Raw genomic sequence first — 21124 nt, 5'->3', positions numbered from 1 at the left:
ACTAAACCCAGCCTTCTAAATGGCTTCTACTTCACAACAATTTTTGAATCATTAAAAAGTATCAAACACTGTCTCTGTGGTATCAAATGTAACTGTTCTTGTAATTGTAATCGTTTTTTACAGCCAACATTCAAGAACGATGATTAGAAGGCTATAGCCAGAGAGAAAATTTTTTCCAGCGGTAATTTTGAAATTAAGACGAAAATGTGTAAGTTAGCATATATGAAGCCTGCTTGAATGCCAAGTATGTGGTGTCCCATGGCAATTATTGACATGCCGAAGTATATACGCTGAACGCATTGTTCAGCAAAAGTCTTATTTCTGTATGAGAAGCACTTTAGAAATGTCAACAGCGAAGTCTCCAAACGACGACTTTTCGTAAGAAAATATGTTGGTTATTGTATACTGGGTACTGTTATTGTATATTGTTCATTTACTTTTCCGATACCATGCTTTTTGCTTCAGTAAATAAACTTTGTAGGGTGAGCATCGTAGGTTATTAGCAAAATATTCTCAATGTCAGTAGTAACAAATATTACGTGCAAAATTAACATTAAGATCCCATCTGTCCGTTCACATAAGTCACTGTTATAGAAAATGCTTCTCACTATGAAGCTGAACCAGGATTTATCATGAACTATTACGTATATTCTGGGGTCAGACTTGCAGCAGGTCTTGCTAAAGTGAGCCAATTAGAGCTTTAATAACCACGGAGTCAAAACTCGAGTAGATCTCACATTCACAATTTAAGATTATTTACATCACATAACTTGAATAAAGTTCCTACATTTTAGCTTGCATTACGATCTTCAGCTAAATGCGAATATGTTTCTTCTGTATGTATTTTAATGATAAATTCGCATTATCTGTTTTATTATCTCTTCAAACCCAACAAAGAACGTATTTGGCCCATATGGCATCCTGTCTGTCATCAGTTCATTTTTCATCCCGCCCATAATTACGTATTCCACATCAATTTGTACCTGATCTGTTGTACCTTTATGTGTCTCCTTGTACCTCGGGACCATTAATTCCCAACGTGCACCTGGAGAGATGCTGTAAAACCATCAACTTTTGAATGATTTTCACATTAAAAGCCCATATGTCAGTCCTGTAGCTCAGAACTGATATTATACACCACAGTGCGCCTAGTCCTCAACAGATGGCTGAGACAAATTTTCCACCAGTTATATATATCAACCTGCAGGATACCCCCTAAACCAAGAATATGAGATTTTCTTTAAATTTTGTGTTGTCAAGTATTTATAGTTACAAATAAGTCTCCTAATTTATTTCGTGTTAACAGTGCAGTGTAGAATTGTTCTTTAGAAATTTGCAAATTGGTGGAAGGAGGCAAAGGTAGGTAGGTGAGTGGAATATTGATTTCCTCCTCATACTGACAGTCTATGCTTTGGCATGAAAGAACACTTGATGTTTACTGATTTTTAAGTATTACTTTTTATACAGTGGTGAGCAAATACAATATGACCCTTGCTTAAAATGATGTTGGTTGAATGTTGGAATGCAATACAGCACATTTCTGTGTGGTATGATTTGGCGTGTCTGTGGTAGGTTTCTGGAGATATGAGGCATCAGATGTCTGAGCATAGGCCACATGGTTCACATAAGTTACAGGCTTATGGTTTTTGGGTATGGACCTGGCATCTGATGGCTTCCCAGATGTTTTGCATCAAACTCATAACAGGTGAATTTGGCAGCAGGACATCAACATGTGCTCCTCAAACCATTAATGCCTTGTGACACAGCTGTCCTGCTGCAAAATGCTATCACCACTGGGTAAGACGTCAAAGCATGAAGGAATGCAGGATGTCTTCAATAATGTTCAACTAGTCCACAGTTGGCATAGTGCTTTTGATTACTACCACAGATCTGGTGGAATCCCACGTGACTGTCCTAGCAAAATACTATCCTCACTAGCATGGGTTCTTGGTGCCACAACAGCATACCCAAATATGACTATTGACCTGGTGTAACCAGATACGTGGTTCATCTGACCTGGTAACGTATTTCCGTTGATCCACTGTCCAATTTTGATGATCCAATATCCACTGCAATTTGCATGCAGTTGATGTCATTAGGTCACGATAAGAACACAAAAGGGTTGTCTATCCTGCAACAACAGTGTGCTCTGAATGGCGTGCACTGTACTCTGTGATCAGATTTGCACATATTGCTGCCTGTCCTGTAAGCTAACTTCTGACCATCATGTTCCATGATGAGATGTGAATGCCCAACACCTTGTCACCTACTCATGGTTGATCCATCCTTCAGCCACTTTCCTTTGATGCTCATGACAGTAGAACATGTATAGCCATCCAGCTCCAACATTTCTGAGATGAGATGCTAATTACCAGGTTCTAGGCCATAACATTTTCTGTTTGTTAAAGTTTCTTACATTAGTCAAGTTCCCTTATCATTGCTAGAATGCTTCCTCTTCATCTCTCTGCTCCACTTATGTACTTTCCTTACCACATCAGGTGCCCACAACATCAATAAGTAGCATTCAACCTTGCAGTGGGCAATAGTGATTTCTTTCTTTCTTTTCTTTTTTCTTTTTTTTCTTTTCATTTTGCATGTCAGTGTATGGTAATTACCAGTTCTATGATGTGTATGCTTAATTGTCATATTTTCTTGGGCAGATGATTTTTAACTTGCACTTGTCTGTTTTAACTACCAATTCACAATGGATATGTAGGTGAAATTGGCCAATAGTGGACTAACAGATACTGTATACAGTTGCAGGAAGAAAAAGTCGTCATATTGTAGAAAACTGTGGTCCTCCAGAACCACAAGAACAGAATACAAGCATAATGTATTTCCTTACTTCATCTGGGTTTAGAAGATGGAAATTATTAACATAGCGAGAACAGCTGGGCTGAAACATTTTGTAGGTCTGCTGTATGATTTTTTTTAGGTTAGTTTGTCATCAGTTTGAATACCTACAATTGAAGAACTTTACACCTTGTTTATTATCACATGTTATAGTGCTTCATTAATTGGAGATGTAATTTTGATACCACAAAACTAAATGAGATGTATTTGAAATTAAAGTTTGAAGTGAGCCCGATTTTACAAAACTAGTTAATAATATTTGTAATAACTTTATTTGGTGTGTTTTCTTTTGAGTCACAACACGGAAACTTGTACTATTTCTAACATTTCTCCTTATTCAAATAAACCGATGGCTCATTAAGAAAGTGCAAGAACAAGAATGCATTCATTCTTCACACACTGTGTTACGTCAATCCTGTCATCAAGGAGAGACTTGAGGAAGTCATATTATACATTAAATGGCAGAGTCAGCCACTGCAATGATAAGGGAACTTGACTAATGTAAGAAACTTTAACAAACAGAAAATGTTATGGCCTAGAACCTGGTAATGAGCATCTCATCTCAGAAATGTTGGAGCTGGATGGCTATACATGTTCTACTGTCATGAGCACTTTCAGTAAAGTATACTAACAATGAGACATGATGGAAAAAAAGGCCATTGCTCTTCCTCTTACTGCACACAGTAGCTATTTCTATGTAATACACCATCTAAAGGTGGTTCAGTAAGTATTTGTGTTCCAGATTTGGCTGCTGTTTCAATAAATTGTTTCACACAGTTTTCACTAAGATGAAGCATGCAGAACAATTAAGTAATTTATTTTTTGTTTTTAGATGACTACCGTAGCAGAATGTTGTCAAGTGATCATGCACAGAACCCAAAGAAATTCTCGTCATATGTAAAACTGTTAGTGGCACCAAGGTTAGAGCCCAGCCCCTAGCGAAAGAGACAGGAACTGCAATTGAGGGTAGCAAAGCAAAAGCTGGAATGCTTAACTCTGTTTTCAAATGTGCCTTTACAAAGGAAATCTCAGGAGAAGTGCCCCAGTTTAATCCTCATACCACTGAAAAGATGAATGAAATAAGCATTATTGTCAAAGCTCCAGGCCCCAATGGAATCCCTGTCAGATTCTATACTGAATTTGCAGCTAAGTTAGCCCCTCTTCTTACTATAATCTTTGAACAAAAAACCATGCCCAGTTCTTGGAAAAAGGCACAGATCTCACCTGTCTACAAGAAGGGTAGTAGAAGTGATCCATGAAACTATTGTCCAATATCCTTAACATCAATCTGTTGTAGAATCTTTGAACATATTCTGAGCTCAAACATAATGAAGTATCATCAACAGAATGAGCTCCACAATGCCAGCCAACATGGATTTCGGAAACATCAGTCGTGTGAAAACCAACTCACACTTTTTCACATGACATACTGAATGCTTCGGATCAAGGCAACCAGCTAGATGCAGTATTTCTTGATTTCTGGAAAGCATTTGACTCAGTACTGTACCTGTGCTTTTTGTCAAAAGTATGATCATATGGGGTATCAAGTGAAATTTGTGATTGGATTGAGGACTTTTTGGTAGAGAGGATACCGCATGTTATCTTGGATGGAGATGCGTCATCAGATGTGGTAGTAACTTGGGGTGTGCCCCAAGGAAGTGTGTTGGGACCCTTCCTGTTCATATAGTACAGGATGATTATAATTAAAGTTAAACTTTCAAACCACTGTAGAAATAACACCACTGGTCAGAATGACATCAAATCGCAACAGAATATTATCGGAGAAGGGGGAAAATGTGTGGCAGAAGAAAAATAAATAGTAAAAAAAGGTAGCAATAGATGGCACTGTAAGCATCATAATTTAATATTGGTCCACTACAAATGACAAATGAATCATACAACAATGCCTAAGGAGTATGTTTGATGTTAAACAAATTGTACTGCTCATTGTGCATGGGTGTACAGGTCATATCACAGCAAGGTCATATCACATCGGATGGGAAAAACCGGTTTTTAATTGTCCTGAGGTCAAAAACAGCATTAAAAAGTATCACTCAAAATCAAATTGGACTATTCATTTCTGTGTGAATGGTGCAAAACATGTTTAATTTGCTGATCGCCGTTTTCTGCAACAAGTTGAAATTGAGAAACGGCATGTTCCACAACTGATCGAAGTATTTCCGGGGTCACGTACAGAATGTGTTGTGCAATGCATGCTTTCAATGCAGCTAAGTTTGCGATCATAACACTGAACACAACAGCTTTCAGATAGCCCCAGAGCCAGAAGTCACACAGATTAAGATCAGGTGATTGGGACAGCCAGGCTGTAAGGAAATGACGGCTGATAATTCTAGCATTTCCGAAATGGCGCTTCAGCAGCTGCTTAATTGGATTTGCAATGTGCAGAGGCGAGCCATCTTGCATAAAAATGATCCCATCCACACACCCATGCCATTGGAGAGCTGGAATGTTGTAGTTGTGCAAAAGACACTCATAGCGCTTACCAGTGACGGTACAGGTAACAGGACCGTAAGCACCTATGTCTTCGAAAAAATATGGCCCTATGATAAATGATACTGTAAACCCACACACCTTTTTGGGATGAAGTGGTACTGGTTGATTTGCATGTGGATTTTCCATTGCCCATATTTGACAATTCTGTCAGATGGAAGTGGGCTTCTTCTGCCCACAAAATCTTCAACAGCCAATCATTGTCCACTTCCATGCAAGCAAGAAATACTAAAGCAAAGGTCTCTCTTGCTACCAGGTCAACAGTAAGCAACTTGTACACATGGGTACTTTTGAATGGACAGCAAAGACGGATGTTTCATTGGCTTTTATGCACATGCACATATGTGCTCACGGGTATGTCTGATGTTCGGGCAATTCTCCGTGCACTACACATTTGCACACCACCACTTGGCTCCTCCTGCATTTCTGTGGCCACTGCTTCCATTGACATCAAATCAATTCGTTTCCTCCCTCTTCTATGTTGCACACTAAAACAACCCGCCATTTTGAATTTCTGAATCATTTTCTCCATACCCACAGCAGTCATCGGACCAACGCCTTTTTTCAAACCCTCCAGTGTCCGGAACTTCTGCAGAGCGAGGTATGCACAGTCATCATTCTTGTAATACAGCTTTACAAGCAGGACGCAGTCCTGCATTGAGACAGTCATGGTGAGCATCACAGATGCGAAAGGAGGAAAAACTGCATGTTTATACCAACTTCAATGGGTTGTGTACATGACAGGTGTTTTCATTTACATATTGTGATACATGCAGTGCCATCTGTTGGTCAATTTTCACACTATTTTTTTTCTTCTGCCATACATTTTCCCCCTTCTCCGATAATATTCCATTGCAATTTTTTTCTACATCATTTTGAAAGTTTAATTTTAATTATAATCACCCTGTATATTAATGGCCTTGTACTAATAGTAAAATGAGGCTTTTTGCAGATGATTGTTATCTATAATGAAGTACTATCTGAAAGAAGATGCATAAATATTCAGTCAGATCTTGATAAGATTTCAGAGCGATGCAGAGATTGGCAACTTGGTCTTTATGTTCGGAAACATTAAAGTTTTCTCTTCACAAAACGAAAAAAATGTAGTATCCTATTACTGTAACATCAGAGAGTCACAGTTGGAATTGGCCAATTCATGTAAATACCTGATATAACACTGGAGGGATATGAAATGGAATGGTCACATAGGCTCAGACATAGGTAAAGAAGGTGGCAAACTTTGGTTTATTGGTAGAATACCGAGGAAGTGCAATTAATCTACAAAGGAGATTGCTAACAAATCACCTATGCAACTGGTTCTAGAATATTGCTCAAGTGTGTGAGACCCATAGCAGATAGGACTAACAGGGGATACTGAATGTGTACAGAGAATGGTAATAGGTTTGGTTAATGAGTGTGAGAATGTCACAGAGATACTGAAGGAATTAAACTGGAAGACTCTTGAAGACAGACATAAATTATCCCAAGAAAGTCAATTAACAAAGTTTCAAGAACCGACTTTAAATCATGACTCCAGAAATATACTACAACACCCTATGTGTTGCTCACATAGGGATCATGAGGATAAGATTAGAATAATTACTGCATGCACAAAGGCATTCAAGCAATCATTCTTCCTACGCTACATACGTGATTGGAACAAAAAGAGACCCTAATACCTGGTACAATGGGATATACTCTCTGCCACGCACCTCAGTGTGGTTTGCAGAGTGGGAAACCACGTGACTGGAAAAAGGAAAATTGGATGCTGCCAATGGTGACTCTTCACCATTTAAGACAACAATTACCTGTTGGTTCAACAAATGTAAATAGGCTGTGGTCTGAGATCTGTGTTTGATCAGAATACCTCAGGACAGCTGGTGAATGAGTTTAATGAAGAAATCATTGAAAAAATTCAGGATGTGATTCTCGCTGATAATTTAACAAAGTGCAAAAAGTATCAGAAGTCATAAACTTGTTGACAGGAATAGCAATTAATACTTTACAATACAAGCTGGTATGAAAAATTATTAGGCCTGTAAGTACCATAATTGCCACAGCTGCTGATGTGGACTACAATGAGGTGTGGCTTTCAACTTTGATTCTAAATTTGGAGAAATCGAAGCAAATCTGAATGACTTTTCGCATTGTGTTCTCACTATCAGTGAGACTAGGATCCGTCTTTATATCCTGAAAATCAAAACGGCAGTTTGATTCTAGTGAATATGTTCCACAAGTCAAAAGCCTGGAAAGTTACAGTATGTTTTAGATGGAAGGAAAGAGGGAAATGGTCACTGAAACATGCTGCAGAGAAATACTGACTGCTTCAATAACCAATTTAAGGGAGCATGATCACATTAAGTGGATTGGTTGGTTGGCTGGTAAAGGCGAGGGGACCAAACAGCGAGGCCATCGGTCTCCCATCAGAATAGGAAAGGATGGGAAACGAAGTCAGTCATGCCCTTTCAAAGGAACCATCCTGGCATTTGCCTGAAGCCGTTTAGGGAAATCACAGAGAACCTAAAACAGGATGGCAAGATGCATGTTTGAATCGTCATCCCCCCGAATGCAAGTCCAGTGAGCTATCCCACTGCACCATCTCACTTGGAACTGCATAAGGTGAAGAAGGAAGTGTTGTAGTTAAAGATTTCTACTGAGATAAAGTGATCACCACAGAGACAAGAGGTAGCTCTATATTAAAAAAAAACTTGGCAGTTCCTAATGTTGAAGGGCTTAAAAAAGTGCCAGGGTATTGGGGGAAAGTGTGTGTACCTAAAAGTGAACACTGGACAGAAAAAAATTAATCTTAAACATAGAGAATAATAAGAGAATATTATGGTTGACACAATAATATAGCATAGGTAACTTTAAAAAAATTCCATTTGGAAATATTATATGATTTTAAAATATTATGTACAGAACAGCATGAGTGGGATGTGAGTGGGGCTGGAGAAGTGGTTTGACAAGGTGAATGGAAGTTATAAAATGCAACACAGTGTCTGGTTATTACTTCAAATATGACTTATAAAGGATCCTCCAGGAACAGTGGCCCACATGCCAGTTGCATGGGCTATGGGATGGGTGGCCATAAGATGTTACGAAGAACGGTAATATTTCAGGGCTGCTGCAGGATAGCAGAAAGAGACTGAGACATAAAGCTGTCTGCTCTGTAGGATGACTAACAGACAAAAGAGAACTTCACCACTGTATCTTGGCAGGTGGATGCAGGAGGCAGTCACATAGTCTCTCTGCTGTGCTCTCTGATTGGTTATTCAAGGTATACTGGACTATTCAACATCTTAGTATGGCTGTATACTGCCCTTAGGCTTTGGTTCATCAATTCAGCAAGCATGCAGCAACACGTATACCTTGCTGGAGTGACTGGGTACCAAATACAAAATCTTATTGCCACAGGAAAACAACGAAAATTATTAATTCCCTTGGGTCCAGGGCACTACTGGCAACTGGACTGTACAGTCAAGATATACAAAATGAATGTAAAAATATCTTTCTCAGAAAAATGACAGTTTGTCATCCAAACTGTAGTTTCCAAGTATCTTATTACTGCATAGGTGGCTGAATAACCCTTGAATGAATTACCTTCTCAAGAAAGAAAAGTTGATGGAATAGTGTCAATATTTGTGTTGTACTCTATAATAGTAACACTATTCAGTGGCTAATTGTGCCCGGGTACAGAAGAGAAACTATTAATATTGAAGAAAATACCAGGCAATAGTGACAGGCTTATCAGATTCTATACAGAGTTAGCCTGTCTTTTAACTTTAATGTACTGCAGATCCCGTGAACAATAAATGGTACCCAGTAGATGGAAGAAAGCACAGATCACACCCTTCTAGAATAAAAGCAGCAAAAGTGACCCATAAAACTGGTGTTGGGTTTCATTGATAGAACATATTCTCACCTCAAATGTAATGAGGTATCTTGAACAGAATGTCCTTCCCCATGCCAACTGCCATGGGGCCTGAAAGCTTTTGTTATGAAAACTCCAACTTGTGATTTTTCTCACATGGTATTGTGAAACCCATGGACCAAAGCACTCAAGTCGATGCTGTATTTGATTAAGTACCACACCAACACTTATTAACAAAAGTAGTGCAGTAGTGTGAGGTATCAAACAAAATTTCTTACCATTACTGGTTTGAAGGTTTACTGTTAGAGATGATGCAGAATATTATCTGGAGAGTGGACACAAAACACAACTTAGAAAAATGACCTGGAGAACTTGGTTGTGGCAAAACAATGCGTAGAGAACAGATATAAAATACAATGTCAAAAGATGAGGATCTTGACTCATATGTCTCCATATTGGGATTCCATTATAAAGGAGGCAGCTGAGGTTAGTTTAAATTGCAGTAATCCATGCTTTTCACGTCACTGGTCTGTAAAAAGTAAATCTACATGTTTATGCCACAAGCCACCTTATGGTGTGTGGGGGAGGGTACTTTGTGTACAACTGTTATTTCACACCTTTCCTGTTTCAGTTGCAAGTGATCTACAGGGAGATCGATTGTTGGTAAGCCCCCGTATGAGCTCAAATCTCTCTAATATTGCCTTCATGGTCTTTTCATGAGTTAAAATAGGAGTAAGCATTATAGGGACCTACACACCAACACTTTTAACTCTAAACCATAACATGATGCAGAACGCCTCTCTTGTAGTTCTGCCTCAGGAGCTAGTTGAGTGTCTCCATGTCATGTTCACTCTTGCTAAATGAACCTGTAATGAAACATGATGTTCGTCTTTGGATCTTCTTCTTATTTATAAGTGCAAACAAAGTTGCGGTGGCTGATGGGAGCGACTGTAAATGGGAAATGCCTTAACGATCGCTCTGATCAGTCTATTATCTAGTACCAGTGCTAGACTCATGAGTAGTATTCAAGTATTAGTCGAATGAAAGTTTTGTAAACTACTTCCTTCATGGGTGGACTGCATATCCTGAATCTCAGTCTGACACCTGATTGTACCTGCAGTTCCATTTTAAATTGCTACATACACATATTCCCAGATTTTTATGGATGTGACTGCTTCCAATAACTGTTCTGCAGTCATGTAATCACACAAAAACAGCCTTTCTGCCTGTTTATGTACAATATGTTGCAGTTGTTTATGTTGCCAATCCCTGCATCAAGTATTGTTCCTCTGCAGATCTTCTTATGTTTCAGTACAATTATCTAACATTGCAACTTCTCTGTGTACCCATGGGAAACCTCATGGAACTTCCAGTTTTATCCACAGGATCATTTATATCTGATACGAATAGTAATGATCTTGGGGATGAGCCCAAAATTACTGATTGTAACAGTTGTTTCAGTTGTGGGATGTATTATATATACATTCACGTTAGTCTTAGTCCAAGAAACAGACAACAGAGGATAATGCATTTACTTTGTGAACAAACAATTAACTTTGTTTTGGAAGGTATTGCTAGTAGTGAAGACTTAGCCGTACATTCACAGTACAACAAGATGTAGGACGATGAGGTTATACAGAGAGAGAAATAAAGCATGTACAACATGCAGGTGACACAAACGTAAGGGCTGTGATGTTTGTGAGTGTAAACTAATGTTAGCATCTGAAGCAGACTTACTCCATCTTTATGTAGGATGATGAAATTCCAAAAGTTTGAACGATAAGGATCTGAGCTAGACAGTACAAAGGTAAAAATATAGTTTCTAATAAAGTGTGTGGTCACATTAACTAGAAAATATTGTTTTGAATGTGACATGTGTGAACAGCAATAGCAAATGTAAGATCGTAAGCATATGTAAACAGCAAGGAAAATGCAATGATATTCTGTTTCTGATTGGTGTGCTGAAGTTTTGTAATTGTGATTTGGTTTTCACATGAGATGAGTGTCAAGTCATTTTACAAATAAATTAAGATGTACTTTCGGGTTAGATTCGAACCAGTGATCTGTGGACATCATCTCATAAAATTCAATGGTTTATTGCTCTAACAACTGAGCTACTGAATAACTGAGTTGTATTAGATAAACTGACAATTTTCACTAGGAGTTTAATTTCGTTGAATGATGCTATCCTTTGTTTTAACAGTGGGAGAGCATATCTTAGAGATAAGTTAATGTTAAATTCACAGTGCAACACACTTTTAATTAAGTTAGTGAACTTGTGCATCAAGGTGGTGGCAATTTGCCGGTACAGGGCAACCACATTTTAAGCATCTTCTCATTCTCTGGAACACTCAAAAACAACTTATCAGGAGTTTTTATAGATATATTTGTACAGTATGGTACTACACACCATTTATAACACATTTTCTGAAATGTAAATTCCAAAACAAGACATCACTTTGGGTTAGCATTATGACAGAAGGAGCAGTGATCTAGCCAGTGACATCACAGGTATCATATAATTTAAACGGACTGTTTTAGCGAGCATTCAAATTATTTGAATTTCTTATCCACTTTTATAAAAGAATACTGAAATTTAAGAGGAGAAAAAGCATGTTAGGAGTGTAAAATGACATAATTAATCATCTAAGACAATTTCCAGAAAACAATCAAATACGATACCCTATTTATCTGAGTCCTTTTCCTGTAAACAGTGAGGTGTCATAAGTCATGAAACAGCAATATGTTCATATGCACACATACAAATGGTGGTAATATTGTGTATACAAGGTATAAAAAGGCAATGCATTGAAGAAGCTGCCATTTGCACTCACGTGGTTCATGTGGAAAGGTTTCTGACATGATTATGGCCACATCACGGAAAGTAACAGACTGAAAGTGGAATGGTAGTTGGAGCTAGATGCATGGAACATTTATTTTTGGAAACTGTTAGAAAATTCAATATTCTGAGATCCACAGTACCAAGAGTGTGCTGAGAATCACTTCTCATCATGGACAATACGGTAGCCGAAGACCTGAGAGTAGCAGTATTTGTCTAGAGTTGTCAGTATTAACAGACAAGCAACTTGCAAGAAGTAACCACAGAAATAAATGTTGGATGTACAATGAACATATCTGTTAGGACAGTGCAGTGAAATTTGGTGTTAATGTACTATGGCAGCAGACGACCGACGCAAATGCCTTTACTAACAGCACGACATTGCCTGTAGCAACTCTACTGGGCTCGTGACCACATTGGTGGAATTCTAGATGACTGGCCTGCTCAGATGAGTCTCAGTTTCAGATGGCAAGAGCTGATGGTACAGTTCAAGTGTGGTGCAGATCTGAAGTCATGGACACAGGTTGTCAACAAAGCACTGTGCAAGCAGGTGCTAGTTCCATAATGGTGTGGGCTGTATTTACATGGTATGGAGTGGATCCTCTGATTCAACTGAACTGATCAGTGATTGGACTTGATTATGTTTGGCTACTTTGAAACCATCTGCAGCCATTCATGGACTTCATGTTCCCAAACAATGATAGCATTTTTGTGGATGACAGTGCGATACGTTACCAGGGCACATTGTTTGCAATTGGTTTGAAGAATATTTTGGAAATTTCGAGTAAATGATTTTCCCACCCACTTGCCCAACACGAATGCCACTGAATGTTTATGGGACATAATTGAGAGGTCAGTTCATGCACAAAATTCTGCACTGGCATCACTTTCGCAGTTAAGGACGGCTGTAGATGCAACATGGCTCAAATTTCTGCAGGGGACCTCCAATGGCTTGTTGAGTCCATGCAACACTGAGTTGCTGCACTACACTGGGCAAAAGGAGGTCCGACATGATATTAGGAAGTATCCCATGACTTTTGTCATATCAGTGTATTTGCAAATGGAAATGGTACATTAGGCATGCAACACTTTTTATAACTTGACTGTAAGTTTTACTTATCAGAGATCTTAACATAAATTTGAAAATGTAATGTGCAATATTCAATCAAGTTCATTGATTAAATAAGTTGTCATTGTGTATCTTACGTGATTTACCTGCATTAACTAAGAAATCTTTGTCTGCCTCTTCATCCCACTGTAACATTTCTCAAGAGTTAATTATGAAGTGGTGTGAGGTGTCATTTTTTTTGGGTTTAGTGCTATTTTTTTATTTCTGCATTCATACGTAACTTTTTCTATTGTTGTTGTTCTTGTTGTTGTTGTGGTCTTCAGTCCAGAGACTGGTTTGATGCAGCTCTCCATGCTACTCTATCCTGTGCAAGCTTCTTCATCTCCCAGTACCTACTGCAACCTACATCCTTTTGTGTCTGTTTAGTGTATTCATCTCTTGGTCTCCCTCTACGATTTTTACCCTCCACGCTGCCCTCCAATACTAAATTGGTGATCCCTTTATGCCTTAGAATATGTCCTACAAACTGATCCCTTCTTCTAGTCAAGCTGAGCCACAAATTTCTCTTTTCCCCAATTCTATCCAATATTTCCTTATTAGTTATGTGATCTACCCATCTAATCTTCAGCATTCTTCTGTAGCACCACATTTTGAAAGCCTCTATTCTCTTTTTGTCTAAACTATTTATTGTCCACATTTCACTTCCATACATGGCTACAAAAAAATGGCTCTGAGCACTATGGGACTCAACTGCTGTGGTCATAAGTCCCCTAGAACTTAGAACTACTTAAACCTAACTAACCTAAGGACAGCACACAACACCCAGCCATCACGAGGCAGAGAAAATCCCTGACCCCGCCGGGAATCGAACCCGGGAACCCGGGCGTGGGAAGCGAGAACGCTACCGCACGACCACGAGATGCGGGCATACATGCCTACACTCCATACAAATACTTTCAGAAAAGACTTCCTGACACTTAAGTCTATACTCGATGTTAACAAATTTCTCTTTTTCAGAAATGCTTTCCTTGCCATTGCCAGTCTACATTTTACATCCTCTCTACTTCGACCATCATCAGTTATTTTGCTCCCAAAATAGCAAAACTCATTTACTACTTTAAGCATCTCATTTCCTAATCTGATACCCTCAGCATCACCCAATTTAATTCGACTATGTTCCATTATCCTTGTTTTGCTTTGTTGATGTTCATCTTATATCCTCCTTTCAAGACACTGTCCATTCCGTTCAGCTGCTCATCCAGGTCCTTTGCTGTCTCTGACAGAATTACAACATCATCGGCGAACCTCAAATTTTTGATTTCTTCTCCATGGATTTTAATTCCTACTCCAAATTTTTCTTTTGTTTCCTTTACTGCTTGCTCAATATACAGATTGAATAATATCAGGGATCTGCTACAACCCTGTCTCACTCCCTTCCCAACCACTGCTTCCCTTTCATGCCTCTTGACTCTTATAATTTCCATCTGGTTTCTGTACAAATTGTAAATAGCCTTTCGCTCCCTCTATTTTACCCCTACAACCTTGAGAATTTGAAAGAGAGTATTCAGTCAACATTGTCAAAAGCTTTCTCTAAGTCTACAAATGCTAGAAACGTAGGTTTGCCTTTCTTTAATTTATTTCTAAGATGAGTCGTAGGGTCAGTATTGCCTCACGTGTTCCAACATTTGTACGGAATCCAAAGTGATCTTCCCTGAGGTCAGTGTCTACCAGTTTTTCCATTCGTCTGTAAAGAATTTGTGTTAGTGGCTTCTTAAACTGATTGTTTGCTAATTTTCACATCTGTCAACACCTGCTTACTTTGGGATTGGAATTATTATATTCTTCTTGAAGTATGAGGGTATATCACCTGTCTCATACATCTTGCTTACCAGAGTTTTGTCAGGGCTGGCTCTCCCAAGGCTATCAGTAGTTCTAATGGAATGTTGTCTACTCCTGGGGCCTTGTTTCGACTTAGGTCTTTCAGTGCTCCACCATACTCTTCATGCAGTATCATATCTCCCATTTCATCTTCATCCACATCCTCTTCCATTTCCATAATATTGTCATCAAGAACATTGTCCTTGTATAGACCCTCTATGAACTCCTTCCACCTTTCTGCTTTCCCATCTTTGGTTAGAACTGCGTTTCCATCTGAGGTCTTGATATTCATGCAAGTGGTTCTCTTTTCTCCAAAGGTCTCTTTAATTTTCCTGTAGGCAGTATCTATCTTACCCCTAGTGATATACGCCTCTACATCCTTACGTTTGTCCTCTAGCCATCCCTGCTTAGTCATTTTGCACTTCCTGTCTATCTAATTTTTGAGACGTTTGTATTCCTTTTTGCCTGCATCATTTACTGCATTTTTGTATTTTCTCCTTTCATCAATTAAATTCAGTACCTCTTCTGTTACCCAAGGATTTCTATTACCCCTCGTCTTTTTACCTACTTGATTCTCTGCTGCCTTCACTTTTTTATCTCTCAAAGCTACCAATTCTTCTTCTACTGTATTTCTTTCCCCCATTCTTGTCAATCATTCCATAATGCTCTCCCTGAAACTCTCTACATCCCCTGGTTCTGTCAGTTTATCCAGGACCCATCTCCTTAAATTCCCACCTTTTTGCAGTTTCTTCAGTTTTAATCTACAGTTCATAACCAATAGATTGTGGTCAGAGTCCACATCTGCCCTGGAAATGTCTTACAATTTAAAACCTGGTTCCTAAATCACTGTCTTATGATTATATGATCTATCTGAAACCTTCTAGTATCTCCAGTCTTCGTCCATGTATACAACCTTCTTTTATGACTCTTGAACCAAGTGTTAGCTATGATTAAGTTATGCTCTGTGCAGAATTCTACCAGGCGGCTCCCTATTTCATTCCTTAGCCCCATTCCATATTCACCTACTATGTTTCCTTCTCTTCCACTTCCTACTATCGAATTCCAGTCTCCCATGACTATTAAATTTTCGTCTCCCTTGACTAACTGAATAATTTCTTTTATCTCACCATACATTTCATCAATCTGTTCGTCATCAGTGGAGCTAGTCGGGATAAAAACTTGTACTACTGTGATAGGCATGGGCTTTGTATCTATCTTGGCCACAATAATGCGTTCACTATGCTGTTTGTAGTAGCTTACCTGCTTTCCTATTTTTTATTCATTATTAAACCTACTCCTTCATTACCCCTATTTGATTTTGTATTTATAACCCTGTATTCACCTGACCAAACGTATTGTTCCTCCTGCCACCGAACTTCACTAATTCCCACTATATCTAACTTTAACCTATTCATTTCCCTTTTTAAATTTACTGACCTACCTGCCCGATTAAGGGATCTGACATTCCACGCTCCAATCCGTAGAACGCCAGTTTCCTTTCTCCTGATAACAACGTCCTCCTGAGTAGTCCCTACCCGGAGATCCGAATGGGTGACTATTTTACCTCCAGAATATTTTACCCAAGAGGACGTCATCATCATTTAACCATATGACTGTAGTTTCCCCGGGCTTTCAGCCGTTCACAGTACCAGCACAGCAAGGCTGTTTTGGTTAGTGTTACAAGGCCAGATCAGTCAATCATCCAGACTGTTGCCCCTGCAACTACTGAAGAGGCTGGTGTCCCTCTTCAGGAACCACACATTTGTCTGGCTTCTCAACAGATACTCCTCCGTTGTGGTTGTACCTACGGTACGGCTATCTGTATCATTGAGGCCTGCAAGCATCCCCACCAACGGCAAGATCCATGGTTCATGGGGGGAACTTTTTCTATTGTATACATATTTTAACCCAATATAGGGGGATGAGTCAAACACATTGCCTACTATGAATCATATGAATCATTTACACCTTGTTGCATCTGTTTTCGAGGCCCAGCTGTTATCATGCAATCATTCTGAGGGAGAGATGGGAAACCAGTCCATCATTTGCTTATACTTACATGAGAAAATTGTTACATGCAATACTCAATCTGACTGGTGTACCAGGCCAATGGTTGTTAATCCAGAACATTGATTCATTAGCAGTCTGTCTCATTTTCCTCTCTTCTCCACTGCTCATTAGACCACATGAGTAGGTTTAATTGCTAAATGTGCAAATGCTCAATTTTCCTATTTAACATTACATAGTTTCTTTCTTACCATCTGTAATCCATATATATGTAATCTCTTATTTTACAGTGACAGTGGCAGCAGAGTAGATACACTGCATATTGATGACGTGCCAAGACTTACATGGAAGTTATCATCACCAGAAACATCTGACGATGAAACAGATGTTCAGCCAGCCGGTAATGAGAAATCTAAGTGGGAACATGGATGTTCTTCGAAATGTGAAGTTAAAAATATCACAAGGCCTCACAAAAACATATTCAGTGCGTTGAACAACTACCAGAGTACACTTGAAGAGCACATTCTATGCAGTGCCATTACCAGTGATAATCACAACAAAAATCATGATGAAAATGATACACTTATGGACATTGAAACTGAAATTACATTGCCTCCCAATCAGCTGAAGGAAAATGGGTGTACAGATACTTGGGATGAAATAATCGATGAAGTGCTTGCAGAAGATAGAGATTTTAGTCAGATATCAACAGATATTGTTCCACAAATTGATAATGGAATTTTAACATTATCAGCAGATGAGGAACAGGAGGCAGAACAGTCTTCTTGTAAAATAAATAAAGATAGTGTGCAACAACAGCTACCAGTAGAAGAAACACCACAAGGTGCAAAATCAAATCTGCTTCCAAGTTCGTCAAAATGTAAAGACAAGTTGGAAGACTTATTTGAAAATGAGACTGAAATGATGGGTGAAAGACTAAGTCAGACTCTGATAATAAGTCCCCAAGCTTCACAGAGTGAATTACAAAATGATTCTTTTACAGTTTCTACACAGATACAAAAAATGCAGAACCAAGTGCGCCCAAAGAAAACTGCAAAATACACAATCTCGCAGCCTAAAGGAAGAGGAAAAAATATGAAAAAGCTCTTGTCCTCTCTGAATAAATGCAAAGAACTAAAAATAAAATCTCAGAGGAAACAGGCCAAAAAACATCCCGTTACAATGTCGGGTAAAAATAATCAAATCTCCTGTGACAGAAAATATAGGCGCCACAATACGTCATTACCCAACAACTCTGAAAGTGGATATATGCTAAGGACAGCTCAGCTGAGAGGTCCAGTAGCAGCTGCTAATGTTTCTAAAGGTGTGTTAGCATAGCAAATAATTTGTTGATAGTTTCATCTTCTGGAGTGTGAAGGGAATGTATTCATAAATGTTCTTGATTTACAGAAGCTTCTCAGAACATTGTTAGTCTAAAAGCTGGTGTCACCTTTGCAAGAAATTTTGGTATGAAGAATCATGAAAGAAAAAGAAAGGTAAACAATTTTTGATTTTATACTAAACAGACTGCAGAGGGCACGATGTAAATGCCATAACAAGAAGTCGATGTAGCCAGAACTCTGCTTAGTAGCCAAGGCTGCTAATGTATGCTTGTGGAGTGGTGCCCAATTTTAATCCTAGTGGTGGAGTAAGTTTTCACCAGCAGTATTTACTGTGCAATAAAAGAGAGTTATTGTCATAAAGTTCCCAGTTACTACATTTGGTGTTAATATCCTGTATTAAATTCCAAACCTCTGTGCAGTGTCTCATGGAGTAAGGGAATACAACACTTTATGGTGACCCATCTGTTAGATATGCATGTTAAACTCAATGTTATCCTGTTGGTATTTGAGAGGATTAGCTGTGAGTCAGCACTGAGACTCACCTTCTTCCATTTCTTTATCTCTGTCATCACCAACACAAACGTGACCTAAAACTCCCTTCTTCTTATCACAGTCCCATAGTTTTTTTTAAAAAGGAAAGGTGTCTGTGAGCAAGAAGAAAGAAAATCTTTCCAATTAGTTAGTTGAATTGACCCCTTGGGCTTTCCTAACCAGCAATGCCATGTAACTTTTCTTGTTATTTGTTGCATGCAGTGACACTGAGGACTAGAAATTGTTATGAACTACTTTTGTAGTAGCAACAGCCTCATCATTCAGCTCCTCATCCATTTCTCCTTTATGGAAAAATTAAGTTCATTATCTCCAATGTGATTTAAATTGATGGTTTATGTGGGTATAATATGCAACAAGTTGCTTGTTGAGTTTGATGCAATTTATTGTTTCGTTGTCTACTTTTTGAGCCACTGAAGGCTCACTGTCAGATGTAGGTGTCACAGGAAAATTATTTTCTGTACCATGTCCAGATAGACACTATGATTATTGCAGCTGCATCTACATCTACATCTACATCTACATCCATACTCCGCAAGCCACCTGACGGTGTGTGGCGGAGGGTACCTTCAGTACCTCTATCGGTTCTCCCTTCTATTCCAGTCTCGTATTGTTCGTGTATTATATGCATGGCATATAATGGTATCTGTGACAAATCCACTGTGATAATGACAGCTTAAAAAAGGAAAAAAAATAGTATTTAGGAGTACTTTGTTTTGCAGTAAACGGACACTGAAAATGAAGACAATGAGAACACCTCTACAAAATACGAGAACAAATCCACAAGGGACAATACACCATCACCTGCACCATGTCATGGGTTATGCTGTTGCCAATTTCTGTGTGAGAGAGTCTCTTGACGTAGCCCCCTTCCTGTACAGATTCCTCACATATGCTAAAAGATGGACAACACCAAATCTTCCGGCAGAATGGCAGTGCAGTGGAATGCAAACAGGTTCAGAATACATACGAAAGCATACCTTTAAGTCACAGGAATAGTGCTGCCCTTGGTGAAATTAGTATAGTACACAGCTTTCTTGCTAGGACTTTGTCACACAACTTCTTGTGAATACAGTACCATATCTGGTGTTATCCAGGAAGGTTTGTTGCCCATAATGAATTTTTTCACTGCATTTTTTTTCTCTTCTCATTTTTTACAACAGCGGGTCTAAGTGAACAACACATAAGTGTGAAATTTTGCTTCCTGCTCAGGAAAAAACTGTAGATACTTTTACGATGCTGAAAACAGCTTAAAAAGATAACATTATGGGGGAAAACTTTGAATGTAGAATTATTATGTGATTTAAAAACTGGTATTCCATAGAAAGACAAACCTCTGCCAAAACATATGAGAATGCCAAGTAAATTTGTGAACTTGTGCCTGAAGACCGGCAATGGACCGATATCACAGGGCAGATTGACTGGATTTTCTTGAAATCAGTTCAGCGAGTTTAAGAACTCTGGCAATGAGAAGACTCTCTGGCAAATTTGTATCTTGGATTCTGACTGACCAGAAAAAGTGTAAAGTGGAAGCATGATGTTGAAATGGGAAGGTTTGGGTATCGCCACTTACGTGTCAGTCGTGCAGTGAGCCAACTTTACTGTTGCATCCATGCGCTATGCTCAGGGAAGAGGCTACAATGATGGTATGATGATGGGAACTGATAAAGTATGTGATTGCCACAAATGAATTTATTCGGCACAAATGAGAAATGAACAACTGACAAAATGAAATCCGATTTTAATGCCTATTGAATGGCGATCATGGTAATGGTATTTGCACAATAGCTCCACATGAACACTGATCTCGGAGGGTATACATTCCTCAATTGCTTCATCGTGTCACTGCAGGAAAACAGTGGATCCATGTAGGGAACGAAGCAAACTTTCTTCATGACCCACAGGTTGCTGTGTGCTATGGACAGTGAAATGAATGGACAACTCCAAATAAATTTCTGTGTGCATCGGTGGGGAGCTTGCGTTAATCTCGACCTGAGTGGTCCATGACGTGAAGGATTAGACTCTGAGATACTCGTCTGCACTGCACTGTTGCCCAGCTTGCACTGCTCTGTGTCCTTTGCTTCTGTGCGTGCCACACCATTGCCAAAATTTGGCCTATTGGTAAACTTGCTCGTTGGCAGATGCCAGGTGTTGCATACTTTGTGCTGGCTGTGATGGCAGTTCCATGATTACTGCGTTTCTGC

The 21124-nt window shown here is 39.0% G+C and overlaps 1 protein-coding gene across 1 annotated transcript in view; it reads left to right on the top strand.

Annotated features, from left to right (window-relative positions):
- Nucleotides 1–223: 223 nt before the first annotated feature.
- Nucleotides 224–21124, top strand: part of LOC126176580 (uncharacterized) — a 62401-nt gene continuing 41500 nt past the window's right edge. The window contains exons 1-3 of the mRNA XM_049923742.1: nt 224–378; nt 17319–18352; nt 18439–18524. Of these exons, the coding sequence (XP_049779699.1) occupies nt 326–378; nt 17319–18352; nt 18439–18524 (1173 nt within the window). The 5' untranslated portion in view covers nt 224–325. The remainder of the gene's footprint in view (nt 379–17318; nt 18353–18438; nt 18525–21124) is intronic.

Source organism: Schistocerca cancellata, chromosome 3, assembly GCF_023864275.1.
Source record: "Schistocerca cancellata isolate TAMUIC-IGC-003103 chromosome 3, iqSchCanc2.1, whole genome shotgun sequence".
In the NCBI taxonomy this organism is placed as follows: Eukaryota; Metazoa; Arthropoda; class Insecta; order Orthoptera; family Acrididae; genus Schistocerca; species Schistocerca cancellata.
Note: the sequence above shows the minus strand (reverse complement) of the source record. Positions and strands in the feature narration are given on the sequence as shown.